This window comes from Agelaius phoeniceus, chromosome Z (genome assembly GCF_051311805.1).
Source record: "Agelaius phoeniceus isolate bAgePho1 chromosome Z, bAgePho1.hap1, whole genome shotgun sequence".
NCBI lineage: Eukaryota > Metazoa > Chordata > Aves > Passeriformes > Icteridae > Agelaius > Agelaius phoeniceus.
This window is the reverse complement of record NC_135303.1, coordinates 5269576-5286264: the sequence shown is the minus strand read 5'-3', so window position 1 is coordinate 5286264 and position 16689 is coordinate 5269576. Positions and strand designations below refer to the sequence as shown.

General features: G+C 44.1%; 1 protein-coding gene and 1 long non-coding RNA gene across 3 annotated transcripts in view; one reads left to right on the top strand and one right to left on the bottom strand.

The window, feature by feature from the left end:
- The window catches only part of PCSK1 (proprotein convertase subtilisin/kexin type 1), a 28333-nt gene extending 20259 nt beyond the window's left edge, over positions 1–8074 (bottom strand). Inside the window, exons 1-4 of the mRNA XM_054653404.2 lie at positions 7709–8074; positions 6111–6215; positions 2655–2765; positions 270–416 (exon numbers count right to left, since the gene is read on the bottom strand). Of these exons, the coding sequence (XP_054509379.2) occupies positions 270–416; positions 2655–2765; positions 6111–6215; positions 7709–7891 (546 nt within the window). The 5' untranslated portion in view covers positions 7892–8074. The remainder of the gene's footprint in view (positions 1–269; positions 417–2654; positions 2766–6110; positions 6216–7708) is intronic.
- Positions 8075–8231: 157 nt separating this feature from the next.
- Positions 8232–16493, top strand: LOC129133756 (uncharacterized). 2 transcript variants are annotated; one of them, XR_008536043.2, is made up of 4 exons: positions 8232–8587; positions 9151–9297; positions 10981–11189; positions 12357–16493. It is a non-coding gene; the product is annotated as an uncharacterized LOC129133756 (long non-coding RNA). The 2 variants fall into 2 exon arrangements; XR_013179764.1 differs by having other exon boundaries at positions 8235–9297.
- The last annotated feature ends 196 nt before the right edge of the window (positions 16494–16689 follow it).

Sequence of the window (16689 nt, the reverse complement as noted above, 5' to 3'; positions counted from 1 at the left end):
CATTAAACCACTACATACAAATGTGTCTGGGAATTAAATCTACTGCAGGAAAAACAAAACAACAAAATACCCACCCCACTACCATTGCTAAGTGACATTCAGCTTCCTGTGACACAGACCAGGCTCCAAATCATGCCTAAGGCAAGTATTCCAGTCTCTGTACTGCAGGAGCTGACTTACAGAACAGACAATGAGCTGGGGAAGAGTGTCTGTTTATCCAAATTACAAATGGTTAATCTATTCCACAGCATTCTAATGCTCAAACTCACATAGTTAGCATAGATATCAGTGTGATTCCACTCCAATCCATCGTCCAGGACTGTGATAACAACTCCCTTGCCTGTGAATCCTTTCTGCCACACAGGAATAACATGGAGATCCAGTTTGGGCAGGGATGGAGTAATTCTTGTATCTTGCTGTGGGACAGAATGGATTAAAATATATCAACATTTTATCCATTTATATCACCAAACAGATCCAAAGTCGTATTCTAAAGATGCTGTAAACAATCTCAGCCAGAACTTCACTCAAATTTTGCAAATACAAACCAAAAATTAATTTCATCAAATACTTGTGGGACTGAAAGATTTACCCCACTGCTCGAATATCCCTGAAGACCACTGCAGAACAAAAAAGCGCCTTGTATTTTTGATAAGTAGGCAGCAGAAACTGAAAGGAGTGGTGGGGATGCACTGATGGACCTTGGAACACTGGGTTAATAATCAGACCTGCTAATGTTTGTTCTTTCCATTTGATGAGGAGCCAAGACAGTGCCCGCAGTGCAATGAGCTGGATTTCCTCCAAGTGTATTTTCTCCTTGGATGTTAAAGTTAGCCAGAGCAAAATAATTAATGGGTAAAACAATTAAGGTAGTCGTTTGGTTGGGAACAACTGTGCTGAATCACAATTTTCTCTTTACTACCCTCATTGGTGTTCCTGTGGTAAATCAGCTGGAAGTATGAATCATGTATAGCCTTCTCTTCTGCAGCAAGTTTTTTGAAGAGTATCTCCTGAGTGGGTCATTTTCCCCCTCTAATGCTAAAGGAGCAGTACATACATCTAATTTAGAAAACATGCTTAAAGCCACCATAAAAGCAGAGATGTAAAAATAAGCCCTTTCTTTCTGTTTCTCTGTGCACAATTACATTAGCTGATGGCAGGTTTTCTGTATGTCTTTGTTTCCAAAGAAATACTGCATAAAATGCAAGGTTTAGGAAAAGAAATTTGTTATGGGGATGAAATTTCTTTCATATTTTGCTATCTGTACCTGACTGCTTCCGTTCAGGAAATTATTTGAGATTTCAAGCTTTGTTCTCTTGAATCCATCAAATAATATTTTTTTCCTGGTGATGTGTGAAGGTACACAGGATAGAGCTAAAACTGTTGCCATCAAGTCAAAACATAAGGTAATAGTCAGTTATTCACTACAAGGCAAGGAATATATTTTTGAAGAAAATGTCTAACACTTTTATGCATTTAATCAGAGAAATTCAATGTTCATTGCAAACAAGGATAAACAGTATGTTTTTGTTTCTCATGTGTGAAAACTAGAGGGAAAAATAGCGAAAACCATAAATAGGTGGGAAAAGGAACTAAATCTCCTGGAGAGCAGAACATTGCCAGGATTTTTTTCCCCTGACTGCTTTTATGAATCATGTGTGTGTTTGTGTATTTTCTAATATACACATCTTGGAAATGTCCTGCTTTTTTGGTTACAGGCAAGGAAGCAAACAGACATTCTGGAGCAAAGAAAAGCTAAATTCTTTCAGATAACAATATTTTTTCTGTTCAAAAGAAGTCTACAGGAATCTTCATGGAAATATTTTACGCTATGTGGTTTATAATTCATCTTCCCTAGCTCAAAAGAAGGAAAGTAGCCTAGATTTTTGTATTATTTCTCTAAGATGAACTGAGGAAAAGTATTTCCAGCCACTCAGGCCCCATTTGTGCTTGACCTTTCTTTCTGATTTGTTATACCCACCTTTAATCCCATCTCTATTCTGAGTAAAAGCAATGAATCCTAGACTGAAGGTACAGCTAGATGCACAATGGAAACACAGGCTCTTGGAAGAAACCATGTAAAATCTAAATGATCAACTGTATTTCTCAATTGACACATGCAGACAGAAGCTGTGGAGCTCAGGAATTTTTTTTCCCTGAGGTTTTGAGCAGGTGAGCAAGATTTAGAGACCCTCTAACATATAAATCCTAGTCCATATAGCTGAAGGTGCTTGTCACATGCATGCAGATGCTTTTGTTTTCATCTAGTATATGTATTCTGCACTACCAATTTTAATAAAGAAATAGATGGCCAGCTTCAGATATGGTAATGGACTCTTACACAAAAAACCACAAATATTTTAAAATTATCATTAAAGTGGTTTTTAACTGCTTACAATTTGTGATATCATCCCCCTCCCCCATAGTAAATAGCAGCTGGATTGGCATCTAGAAACTCTGTAGAAGTGATATTCCACAGAAGAGAGAAGGTTGTCTGAAAATGCTGTTTACAGAGATCACTCAGTTTTGCAGTATATGCTAACGAAAGGGACCCTTCATTTATTCCCCTCGGTGCAGTCACTCTGATACTGGTAAAATAGTGCAGCTGGTGGCACTACCACCTTTTCCAGCTCCACAGGGCAACAAATTCTTACCAGATACCACTGCTGATTCCACATAGGGTCGTTGAAAAGTCTCTCTGCTGAGTCTCTCACGGCGGCACGCTTAGTTCGCTTTTTTTCATACTGCTGCTCTGCCCACGACACCTGCAAGTATTTGTAAAAATATGATAAGTGAACCTCTTCAGTTTGGGACTTTCTTAACCTGGAGTATAAAGGCTTTCGTCACACAGAGAGATTTTGGTGCCTAAAGCAAAATGAGCAGCATTCAGTACAGAGAAGAGGATTATTTAAACTGTAGTGCAGTGAGATTTAGGGGAGAGAACTTGGTGAAATCACAATACTGTAGAATCAATTCACAGAAAATCATTAAATACAAGTTAATGAGGAATTCATGTGAGTGACACAAGACAGGTTTTTACATCAAATAAAACTGTTTAGTATGGCTAGAAGGTCATCTAAGTAATGGTGCTTACTGAAACAAGGAAAACCACGGCCTGCTTCTTTCTCCTACTTATCATTTATTCGCTCTCTGTTGGGAGTGAAAAGGCAAGAAGAAAGATTGTCTCTGGCTTTAGTCTAGCAATAATGATGATGCTGTTACTCACAGACCAGCTGGACCTCCAAGTCTCCTTCCTAGCGGTGTTTTGAAAAGTGGTCAATTAGCAAGCTATGAATATTAGACTAACTTCATCACCAGCATATTTCCACTTAAGGCAACTGAAAGCCAAAATGCTTCAGTGTGCTTTGATAAAGCTTCAAACGAGTTGCACAGCCTTTGTGCACAGACACAGCAGTCTCTGAGGCACTAGGTTGTATTTTAAATGTGTACTGCCCTTGAATGCATTACTGAACCCAGTTCAGACGAAATCCTGATGATGATGATGCCTCTCTCTGTGCTGTGTGCTCTTTTTGGAAAGGGAATAAAACATTATTAGTTGGTCCTTGTGTGATCCCTCTGACGCAGATATGGTTGGTCCTTTTCATCCCAAATTCCAAGCAGGCAAAGAAAACTCAAGTTCAGTAAGATTGCCAAGATCCTGTGACAAGCCTCTTATGGAGGGTGCCTTGGATCTAATCTTTTACTTTCAAGCTCTGAATAGATTCTGTTCCTTTTATCTCCTGTCATTGAGCAGCTTTATGATCCTGACATCTATCACCATATATGAGATAATAGTGACTCAGAAGTTATGATTAAGAAGTATGATTTGATTAAAATGCAATTTTGTAATGAAAGCCTAATGAAAATTCACTACAAGAACATAAATCCTCTAAAATGGTATCTGCATTAGGCATGTTTATGATTCTCTTTGCTATATATTTAGTCCTAAACCCCCTACAAACCTTGGTCATAGAGGATGAATATACCCATGCAAGTGTGGGTATTTTAAACTGCTCTCTTGATATCTCTGGCCATACATACTTGTGCACACATTGGAGTAATTACCTCTATCTCTCTTCCCTGCCCACAGCAAAGCTTGACCTCTTCACCACCCAACAGTAATTAGCAGTTGACAACTTCCACACTTGTTATTTCTTTTCACGGGGAGCAAGTGCACTGAAGGGAAATGAGCTGAAACTCCCAAGCACATATGTCAGGCAAACAAGCAAAACATTTGTCACTCAGCAACTGGGTGAGGTTCCAACCACCCTTCTCCAGCAAAACCTGAAGGCCCCATGCCAAATCTCCAATCACTGATACATAAAGCAGTAAAAAAAAATTCTCAATTCAAATCTACTTGCAAGAAAGTAGATTTGGAAACTAGTGCAAATACTAGAAGAAGGTAGGTAACCAGATAATTATATCCCTTCAATTCACAGCCTTGATCTGTTTTACAACAAACACTATAGGAAACATATAAAAATTCAGATTAGAGCCAAGTTTTACCACAACTTTCACACTTAACATACCGTAAAATTAATGAAGGCATTATACAAACAAAAACAGGATTCCCTTTTCTCTCTTTTTTTAAAGGTTGAATCTAAATCTTTTTAAGTAGGCTGCTGCTGAACAAGAGCAGCTCCTCAGTGCAAAGGTCCCTGTGTAACTACACAGCATTACATGATTGCTTTGTGTTTATACACTTACATAATGCATAATTACATCTCATTTATCCACGGAATTAATTTGCATACTGGATGGTAAATAAAATGGAAATTGGAGTAAATTTAGCAAATCACCTGCAGCAGTTTGAATCTAAGAATGCAAGGATGCAATAATGTCTGGTAGCAATATGACACAATCACTTCCATTCTGCTACAATTTTAGGACATGATGCATTGAACACTCTCATTCTTCCCTGTGTAACAGATTTATTTGATGCAGTAAGCCCAAAAAAGAGAGAGACTGCACCCAAAACTCTGGTCCTGAACACTGTATTACAATGGCATGAAACATGTGGTCATATAGGCATAAATTAGTTTAGACTGAATCTGCAGGTTTGAACATCCCCAATTTAGGATTATTTCATCTTTAACTGTTAGACCCATTCCTGCTTGCAAGGAAATAGATGAGATTGTACGCTTGTGAAAAAAAAAAACCAGGCAAAACAAACACCCTGTCTTGCCACACAGAATATTTCCTCCTAGTTGACATTTGCATCTGAAACCTCCAGATAGAAGATTACTCATTCTGCAGTGATTTGTCCTTATATGATAATTTGCTGGTTTTGACAACTAGGTTACTTCATGGTTTGGACAGCTCATATTGTCACAATGATTGTTGCAACAATGCTGATCTTAAAATCAAGTGTTGTTGTTGTGACATTTCCCAGAAAATAGTTTGTAAGAGAGGCTGACAGCTTTCTGGTCTGCTCTTTAAATTTGTCATGCACCTCAGTTTTTCATTATGGTTGCAAACAGAAATGCTTCTCTCCGAAATAAAGCCGGACAAACGAGGGGTCTGCTTCACCAGTGGGTTGTACCTTAGACCCCTCTCCAGTTTGCCTGTTCTCTGATTGCAGTGGCAGATCATTGTAACAAAAGAATGCAAGTCTGGAATGTGTGATGGATCTTTTGAAAAGGGATTTTAGCTTGTTGTAGAAGCCAATCCAGCAGAACATCAGCCCTTTATCCCTGCTTCTTTTTTTTTTTTACTTAATATTCAGTCACTTTAAATCAAACCTAATTCACATGGTAATTGCACAGACGTGGCCTAATTAAACTTAATGCATCTATGGATTTTTACTTTGAATCCACCCCCTTGGTTCCCTGTTCACATTTTCTTCAGTGGCACATCAACATCTGAAATTCCGGTGCTGCACATCTTAAATCTTAATTTGGAAAGCTCTTGTAAAATATGTGGTAAGGGAGGGTCAGACTCTGCCTGTGAATGACAGAATAGTTAAGTATTATTCAGCAGGAGGATGGATGGCTGAATATATTAGACTTGCAAAATGAGGAAGGCCTGCCTATGACCTCTTTATGAAGCTAGCGGTAAGGAGACAGAATTTAAAAAAAAAAAAATTTAAAAAGAATAAATTTAACACTTACCCGCTCATCATCAGAAAGTCTCTTAGTGATATGAATAGCACTTCTTCGGGACCTTCTTGGGTGACTCTTATGCCTGAATAAGTAGTGGTTTTTCAGTGACCCAATCTGTAAGACACAGGCGTGCTTTAATTATCAGGAAGTATTTCCCCACTGTGAGCAAGTACCAACAATCAAAACCTGAAAGAGTTCACGCTGCCTTAAAGACAAAAGAGCAAGAAGCTAGCCCGTAGGTATTTTTAATCCAAACAAGGAAACACTCTTCCAGTAACAAGTGCATCTCTCAGCCTGTGTGCTGCTAGAAGAAGCCGGGGGAGTAATTTCATTTGGGCCACTCAAGTGCAGTCATTACAGCTGCAGGACTCAAGTTACACAGCGCTTGCACTAATGACCACTGTACTCACGGACTCACCTCGGCAAGGCCACATCACCAGTTTCATCTGCTTTTCCTGCGTTTCAGCTGCACAGGTGTGAAAAGCTTTGCATGGCTTCAGACACCTCACTGCGGGGCTGGGTTGTTCAGGCACCCACTGTAGCAGCATTTTCACTCGCTCAGCAGCCACCCGGCCACCGGGCAAGCCATGACCACCCCGCTGGCTTTGAATACCCCACTCTGCTAAGGACGGGCTCTTTGACAGCTGTGGGGGCAAATGTGCCGGCTACAAGGGCAGCAGGACCAAACCCGCACAGGTGCCATCACACGTAGGTGGGATACAATTTCGCGTAGCTGGGATCACACCTAAGGGATTTGGGAGTGCGTTGAACGCGGCCGTGCCCTAAAGCGGGGCTGGGCAGGCGGCCAGAGGGGCTGGCAGCCCCCGGGCAGCATCGGGGACACGGAGGGGGGCTGGCCGCGACCCCGACCACGGCGCCGGGCCGGGGACAGCAGGGTCCCAGCGCTGGGGGACGCCGTGCCCGGCACAGGACCCTCGCCGGGAGGTGAGGAGAAGCTGCTCCCTCACGGCGGTTACTCATCCCTGACAACGCTGACGTCACGGCATCCCAAAAAAGCGCCCGAGGGATGGCTGGAGAGAAGCCCCGCGATGGCGATGGAGCCGGCGGGGCGGAGGCGGAGCGGGGTCGCAGCGGACACCGCCCGCGCCTTCCTCCTCTTGCCCGAACTGCCGGGGGAGAGCCCTGCCCGGTGCCCTGTGGCACTGCGGGGTGCACGGCCGGTCTCCTCAGGAGGAGCGGAGTGCCCTGGCTGACTCTGTCCGGTCTCCTCAGGGAGAGCCCGCTGCCCTGCCCGGACCCCTCCAGGGAGAGCCGGACCCTGCCCAGTCCCGCCCGACCCTGCCCAGTCCCGCCAAGGAGAGCGGGAGCGCCCTGCCCGCTCCCGTCAAGGAGAGCCGGAGGTCCCCGCCCGCTCCTCTGAGGAAGAGCCGAGTCGCTCTGCCCCGTCCCCTCCAAGAGAGCCGTCCCTGGCCGGTCCCTGGACCCTAGGAGGCTGCGGTGGGAGACTGGGAGCTTTAAAACTCCCCGGAGCCCCGCGGGCGGCAGCCGGGCGCAAGTTTGAGGGAGCGGGGAGGGAATGATGCTCGCGGGATGGGAAAGGAGCCCCGTCGCGGAGCGTCCGGCGGGTGTCCCCCGCCCGGCCGTACCTGCCCCACCAGGTCGTAGTCCAGCTCGTCCGCGATGGCTCTGGCAGCGTCGGGGCCGGCCGGGATCTCCGCTGCCCACTCGTTGAGGAAGAGCCGCCCGGCGCTGCCTCCTCGGGGCAGGGAGCAGGCTGCCAGGAGCACGGCCAGGGCCGCGCACCGGCCGGCCCAGCGCCGCCCGGGCATGGCCGCGGGACGCGGGATGCGGGATGAGGGATGCGGGATGCGGGATGAGGGATGCGGGATGCGGGATGCGGCGCCGCGTTGCTACGCGATAGCGCGGAGCGGAGCCCTGCCTGCCTGCCTGCCGGCGCGGCTGCCCGAGGCACACAGACCCTCCGGAGCCGGAATGGAAATGAGTGTTTACACGTCAAAACGACGACAGCCATCCTGACGTCAAGTGTACCTGGCCCCCGGGCCGGGGGGGGTGATTCCCGGGGGGGGCGCGGAAGGGAACGGGATGGAGGCGGGGGCGCGGGGGCGAAGCCCGGCGGGCCCCGGGGCACGGGAGGGGGATGGCGGGGGGGCAGCGGCTCGGCGGGACGGGGGATGCGGGGTCTGGTCCGCGAGGGTCGGTCCGTGCCGGTGCGCGATCGTTTCCATTATCGCAGGTGATCGGTGAGACCGAGCCCGAGCCGAGGTGAGGCAGGAGCGCGGACCCCGCCCGCCCCTCGCACCCATCCCGTCGCGGGTGGGTTTTCTGCCCCCTCTCGCCTCGGTGCGAGGGCAGAGCGAGGTGAATTTGGCATTTTTTTGATCAATTGGGCTCCTAACCCGGGACCCACCGGGCGGCACAGCGCGATTTCCGCGCATTGTCCCCCGACACCTCTGGCACACCACAGACGTGCTGCATTAATGGGCACCCTGCCCATCCCGGTGATGGTGGGCAAATATGTTTATCCTCGAATAAAGTTATTAATTTTGTACAATTTCTCGTTTAAGAATAATTTCATTTTTTTTTCTTTTAATCGCATCCAGTGGTCTGCATGTTGCACTTTTTCAGCAATTACTTTAATTTGTTAAACAGTTATTTACACATTTTCATTTTGCATCTGCATTTCCCCAGCCCCTTCAGTTTTATTTAACATTCCCTCTACCTTTTCATTGTCTTTTCACCTGCTAGGAAATGCTTCTAAAACTTTCCCGATGTTCTCTAAATGCCCTTTCCCTCTGAAACTGAACCTTTTAGCATCTTCACTTTATGGTGCACTGTATTTCATGTCTTGATTCTTCCAACTTTTTAACTGTAAATTTCAGCAAGCTGGTTTTAGATCTGTGCTCCAATACTGTGCTTCCTTCCATTTATTATGGAGTGACAGATATGCCTGCCTTGCTCTTTACTGGCTTCTAAAATGGGAAAATAACCAAAACACAAATATAAAACAATGAGGAGAGGAAAATATTTTAAAAGATCATTGCTTCAGTGTCTGACATCTCATTCCCAGGCATCACCACGAGAGTGGATATGGTTCTGGCCAACTCCATGGACCCACAGGGATCAGGGGGCTGCAATCACTGCCACTGCTCTGCCAGCTGTAAGAGTAGGAGCCTCAAAAAACAGGAATATGAATGGATCCCGAGAGGGGGAAGAGGTGAGTGTGTAGTGAGTATACTAGAAATGCCAAGAGAATATCAATAAATATTGATATAGGATAGGACACTGATAAAATGGCACTGGAACACCATCCTCTTGCTCACCCACGTTTGCTTTCTGCAACGTGGTGTAACAACAGGGCAAGGTTCACCAAAGCCAAGGCAGCAACCAGGGCACGTGGTTCCCATTCATTTTAATTTATTTTATTCTCTGCATGGTTTTCTCAGTGCTCACTGCCAAAAATATAATTTCTTCACTTTCCTGGACAGATGCCTCAAAGATCCCTCTGTTCCATTTTTAGAGTTGTTTCTGAGGCTTTATTTAAATGTGGCCACCTCGCCAAGCAATTTCTGATTCCATGTGGGTTTTTCCTGTATGAGTGTTACCACCAGTGGTAACACAAACTGCTTTTTTACCTCTCATTCCTCATCACTGACCCTGCAAACTGGCATGGCTTCTTTGCTGCATTTTGTGTTAAGGAACTCTGCAGAAATATTGCCTCCATACAGAAATTAAATCAGAGTTGCATGTACATATAATGACAATTTATATCCTCAAGTCTTTAAGTAGTAGTTAGAATATCTACATCCACAGGAGTGTTTTGAAAGTCTAGGCACTCTTTTCTAAATGATAAATTCATTCACATGTGTTTGGTTTTTAAGAAATCCTTCCATGCAGGATGGTGGGCTGTGTACAGAGTACTGAATTGTGCTGGAGAAGGAGTCTGTGCCACATGGACTTGGTTATGTCATTCATTCAGGAAAGATGCTGTCCAATGCACTAAATTCCCATCTAATAATAGCACATTAAATAGGAACAGCTTGCTCAGCAGCATCAGGTGGAGTCAAAGATAATTGTTTTATGCTTCATAAACAATTTAGGCTTGTTGTTTATCAGTGAAATATTTATTTAGTCCCTACTGCACCCAGTGGTATTCTATCTGAGTGTAAGATCTGAAACAAGGTTGGTTATGAAAATATTATTTCTTCTTTTTAACATGGAATTCAAGGTAGATCTGCTTCCAGGGGATCCACATCCAAATAAAAACCTGGTGCAGAATTGTTTGTTTTTTTTTTCCAGTGGGAATCATTACATTCCCCAAACAGAAATATACCCTTGTAGACCTACTGCAAAATATTCCTTGCACATAGGTAAGATACCCACCAATACAGCATGGAACACTGAGGATGAAATCCTAAGTTACAAGGGCCAGGAGTTTACCTGAGTGGGGTTTTCTCCCTTATTGTCAAAAGGCATGCAAGTATTTAAGGCTGTAGCTGTGTTTTTGTACCCACATTTCTGATCCTCCAAAGACTTGTCCATGAAAAAGGGAGACAAGCTGGTTTTGAAAAGCCAGGTACTCACACACAGCACCCCATTTCCTTGCTTGTTAGTAGACATAACTTATTTAAGCCTGGTAATCCTTATTCAAAGTTCAAGTCCATAATCTGGAGACCAGCTCTCTGCTGGCTGCCATGGCACCTCTCCAGGCATCTGTTCCTGGTGTGGGGAGCATCACTCTCTGCAGCTGGTGAAGCCCTGTGGCTTCACCACGTCCACACTGATGTCCAACAAACCCATCCCTTTAGTCAGAACTGTGCAATGGGGAAAGCTGGAGGAGTTCAGGAGCTTCAGCAGCTCTGAATAGTGGCCACAGCTCTGTGAAATTTGTCTGTTACAGGGTGAGCAGCACAGGCATGAAACTCTGCAAGCTGTGAATTGAGAAATCTGTCACAGAAATGAAAGTACCCCAGGAAGGGATAAAGTGAGAAAGATGCATTTCTTCTTCTTCTTTGTGCACCTTGTACAAGAGGAGCAACTGTCTTGCTGAGGCAATGAAGGAAAGAGCAGAGATAAACAGGAGCAGGACATAAGGAAAATGAAAGGCAGGTAAAAGCACCATGTTTATCTGCAGAAAATTCAAAGGGGTTCAGGAGGATGCCACTGTTTTATCATCTTGTTTTGTTGCAAGTATATTTTGGATGAAGAAAGGTATTATGTAAAATGACATTTCCTTTTAGATAGTGACAATGTAAAAGCCAGACAGGAGATTCATCTCTGATGTCATATCTTGATCAGCCCATTTGATTTTGTAAGATCAAGCCAAGCATATTTTGTCTACCCACGGAGCTTGCTTTCAATATGTAGGCTGAATTTGGGTTAAAATACTGGTATTTCTTGATGGGTAAACAACAAACCCTCTCTGTGAGAAGCCAAAATAGGTGTGTTTAGGGAGCAGGAGGAGCAAATCCTGAACATGTTACTGAGTCCCTGCACACGCTGCTGGGTTGACAGGGAGAGATAAGACCAGGTCTTGACTCTTCTACCACCACAGACAACTGAAGCAGAGATTTTTTCTGTCCACTGCAAGCCTTGCTGTGACAGGAAGAGTGATGCAGAGACAGAGACTCATGCTGGGGGGGACAGATCAAAGCACAGGGATCAGCATTCAGCCCAGTCCTAGACTAAGGAATTTTGGCTGCTGGGTATCACCAGCCTTCACCTCTTAAGGGTGGCCCTCCAGCTGTTCAGCCACCTTTCTTCTTTTATTTTTCCTGCAAGTGCATTCACCCAGGAGAAAATAATTTGAAATCTTGTCAAAAATCTGTTATATAAAGGGGCCATTGGCATTTCTGCCTGTGCCTCATTCCAAAATCTTCCTGGTTTTAAAACCACAAGGCCAGTAGGTCTTACACAGCTGTTGGGAGCTAAATGTTTTTTTCCAACACAAAACTTCAGCCTGTGATGTATAAAATCAACCAGGAGTTGATATTATTTTACTGTTTCTATTTGGAGGGTCCAATTTGAGGATGTTAACACCATTCAAATGGGAATTTGTGTTATATGTAGCTTTAATTTGCAAAGTCAGAGCACCACATTTTAAAACGAGAGTAGCTGGAAATGCAGTTTGATGCCTGAAGTGCTTGTGGTGGCTGCTGCAGTTTTAATTAGTTAAATACTAAAAAGGGCTGTGCTGCTTGTATTTAATTTGGCTGTGGACCGAAGAACACTCTTGAAACCCACTCTTTTACAGTAACACTATTTCTTTTTCTGCAGGAGCCAGCATTACAAAGCCATTGGAGGATGGCATAAAAGAGGCCATATGTGCAGGCAATCACAGAGGATAAGGGGGAACACCTGTTTTTCCATCAATTACAGCCTGTGAGCTCGCGGGGCATATTTATTCTGGGGGCATTACATTTGCTTGGGTAATAGCCCATGACACATTTCCAGTTTTACAGCAGACAAGCCCTGGGAAGGAGCTAATCATGTCTGTACAAATGAAACACAAACATGCCCTCCTGGCCATACACGTGGTTGAACAGGGGCCCCAGTGACACCAGGAGCCACCCGGGGCCAGCAGGAAGCACTTGGGGAACAACCTGGATGGGTCTGTTTGCTCTACAAAGCCAACCCGAGCAAAAAAGCCCTGGGAAAAGGCATAGGTGGGACTGTAGGAGAGGTGGATGCCCTCGGGGAGATGGTAATAATCTCCCTACTTGGTAAGGACAAAGTCCAACTCAAGTGTTTTACTGATGGCAATAGAAAGAGGTATTACTGGGGCTTGTATTTTTTTTTTTTAATCTTGATAGAAGTGAACAAAGAAAGGAAATATTTTAAGGAAAAATTTTATTTTTATTTTAATTTTATTTTATTTATTTTATTTTTATTTATTTTAATTTTATTTTATTAGTTTTATTTTAATTTTTATTTTAAAGGAAATATTTTGAGGAAACATTTTATCACCTGTACCTGCAAACCTGACATTTTAAATTTCTTCATACATGTGTTACATTAGTAATAATATTTTATTCATGATTTAATAATGATTTTATTCTACTCTCTTGCAGGATCTTCAATAAATCCCTATAGAAGGATGAATATATTCACAAATCCGTTGTTGATTTATTTTAATAACAGCGTAATTAATATTTAGCCTTGTTGAAAACATTTCTGAGATTTCAAAATTACTGTTTTAGTTACATGTTTATTTTTTAAGGGGGTGGTTTTGTATGAGTATTTTTAGAAGACTAAGTACATTGATTAATTATTTTAAATGGCTCTTATGCTGTGTTCTTCCTCCTCATGTTCCATTTCAAGTAGGATGAAACAGAAAGGACCGGAAAGAACAAAGAGCATGAATACATGAGAGAAGAGAAAAAATACATGGAAAAATGGATTAAACCCCATTCAGAGCTATATAAAAACCTACATTTAAAAAATATCTTGCCCTTTTCTCTCTCTCTTTCTTTTTTTTTTTAAGTAATGAGTGGGTAAAAAAAAAATATTATTTTAGGTTAAAATTTCAGGAAAGCTGTCTTGTTGAGGAAAGCTTTCTTGTTTTCTTTCAGGAAAGCTAATCCTGCTGAAGAAAAATGGGAGAAACTAAATTGCCAGTGCCCCTTACCAAAGCCAGTACTGCGTCTATAATATATACAGACAAGAGAAAAGAATCACAGAATGGAACAGGGTGACCAATGTTGGAAAAGACCCTTAAGTCCAGCCCAGCACTGCCAAGCCCACCACTCAGCTACATCCCTAAACTTGCTTAAAATTGGTCTAATTTCTTCATAGAGCATAAAATTCCTCTCCTCATCATCCCACAGCTTAAAGGACTTTGACTTGTATAATCCCAATGAGGAATAAGTCTAAGCATCCTTATACTGAAATTAAAACATCCCCACCTTGGTTTGGCCAATACAGCGTCAGGCTGCAGATAAGCCAGGCCTGTGCCTGGGTTTTGCTGCTCCTTGGGGCAGTATCTCAAATGTCTGTGCTACACAGCCTATTGTGCTGGGTGACACGTGGCCACACATCATGATTTTGGGTGCTTTTTGATGCTTTTGGATGCTTCCAAGGGCTGCCTGTTTACCTTTATCTAATAACTCAAGTGCTGCTTTCCATCAAATTATTACAATCTGCCTTCAAAGGTGCAAGAGTTTGGGCTATTGAGGTACCAGCGACAGCTGGAAAATATTTCTTTAAATATTCTTTGAGTCCAGGTTTAGCTGCAGTAAAGCAATGGCATTTCAAAGTAAATCACTCGGCCCCGTCCAAAACTGATAAACACACAAAACCAGTCCTTCTGTTTGTGTGTCATGAATGTGGTTGGAAGCATTTTACCAATCCTGTGGCAGCCAAAGCATACACAATTTTTAAGGGTAGGGTATGCATTTTAGAAAATGCTTCAAAGACGCAGCAGCAAATTCAGAGGTTTTCCACAGTGCATGGTCATGCACCCCTCCATCCAACTCTGTCCCATGGAAGGTTCATCCAGGACCTCCAGGTTCCACTGTCTCCTCAACAGAGACTTTTCCTGGACCCAGAAAGGAATGCCAAGTTTGGGGTTTTTTTATATCATGTAAACTCATCCCATTAAAAAAGATGCCTGGATCTTACTGTGCTGGGCTCTGCATCTGTTCCACTGCTGAATCCTTTCCCCAGGGGATTTTCTAGAGGAGTTTTCAAAAACCTTCTGCACCACAGGAAATATAAGCCCAAAATGACAACAAAAACCCAAGGAGCCACCCTAAATTAAAAGAGTATTAAGTGCTGATGGTACAAAGTTATTAAATGCCTTCATATGTGTGGTGGGATGGCCAGGACTGCCTGCCAGGCCTCCACCCTGCTGCTTTCTCCCTCATCCTTCTCCAGAGAGTGGTGGGAAAGAAATAAGCAACAGCAGCAGCTCATGGGTTGAGATAAGGACAGGGAGATCTCTACTTGCCAATTAGTGTTGCAGGCTAAACAGATACGACTTGAGGGAAATTAATTTCATTTAACTAATTCAATTTAATTGACAATAATTTATTACTGCTTGAAAATAAGGGTAGGATGGTGAGAAGCAGAGATAAGAAGGAAAACCTGTGCTTCCCACTTTGTGGGCTGCAATACATGATCCTGTGACTAAGCGCCCTGTGCCACAGCAAATGGAGATGCCCTGGCCCTGCTGATCTCAGGGAGACTTCTGAAACCAAGAGGTCTTCTGAGAAGTCTCCTCACCACTCTGTTGGGACTTGGCTGTGTCTTTCTCAGCATTCAGCACCGTTGGAAGGGCATGGTTGAGGCAGGGATCCATGCCATCAATAAATACAGAAGAAGGGACCCCTTCTGAGCAGCTGTCTTCCCTGCAATTTTTGCTTAGCCTTTCAGTGTAGAGTTTGCTCCACCATCTCACTTTCTCATGCCCTCCTCCTGCCTAGTAGGAAGAATAAGAAGATGGCACCTGGATCTGCTTTTCCCTTCCAGTTAGGAATAGGAAGGACCTGGTCAGGGATTTAAGATAAAGACAAGCAATTGGGAGAGTCAGTGAACCAAACTTGGACTGGAGACAGCCATAACAGAGGAATAACTGTGGGGAATGTTTTACTGTTGCAATGTTGTGAGGGGCCCAGCGCTGGAGTTTTATTATGTTTGTAAATTGGCCGCTTTTGTTGGTGTTGTGATGGCATTACTTTTGTTCTGGTGTGGGGAATATTTTGGTGTGAGGAATATTTTGGTGTGGGACAGGCACCTGTGCAGGGGCTCATTCTCAGCCAGGAGCTCATGGAGAGGACCCCGGCATGGGCTTACCTGAGGGGGCTGCAGCCCAGGGAAAGGGCCTGTGCTGGAGCAGAAAGGAAGTCTGAGGAGAAAGGAGTGTCAGAGGGAATGTTATGAGCTGATGACAGTCCTCATTCCTCATTGCTTCACATTGCTTGGGTGGGAGGAGGTAGAGTCAGAAATGGAAGGTTGGAGGGGTGAAAGGCTGGAGGGAAAGGCTTTTTTAGTTTCCATCTGGCTGGGATGGAGGTCATTTCCCTCACGGCACCGTGTGTGTGATGCATTTGCTGTGAGCTCACCCCACATTGAGGTTTCCTCTCTCTTTCCTCCACCCTGTCCCAAAGCAAGCAGTCTGGGAGTGGGATGGAAGTTAGGAGGGGACATGGAGATATTCAAGCTGACCCTGGGGCTATCCCATGCCGTGTGATGTCAGGCTCAGCATAAAAGCTCAGGGAAAGGAGGAGGAAGATGGGATGTTGGTGATTATGGCATTTGTCTTTGCAAGTGGCCATTAATCAAGCTGAGGCTCTGCTTCCCAGGAAGCAGCTGGACATCTGCCTGCCAGTGGGATGTACTGAATGAATCCTTTCTTTTTCTTTGATTACATGGGCAGCTTTTGTGTTGCTTAATAAACTCCATTATCTCAACCCGTGACTCTCTTCGCCTCCCTTTGAATTTTTTCCTCCCCAGCAAAAGGGAATGAGTGAAAGGCAGGGTGGATGCTTGGATGCTGGCTGGGGTCAGCCCACTGCAATGTGTCATCAGCATCTATAAATCATCACAAGGGTAATGTGCCTGTTGAGATTTGGGATTTATAACATTTGCAATGAAAGGCAGGGGAGCCAAG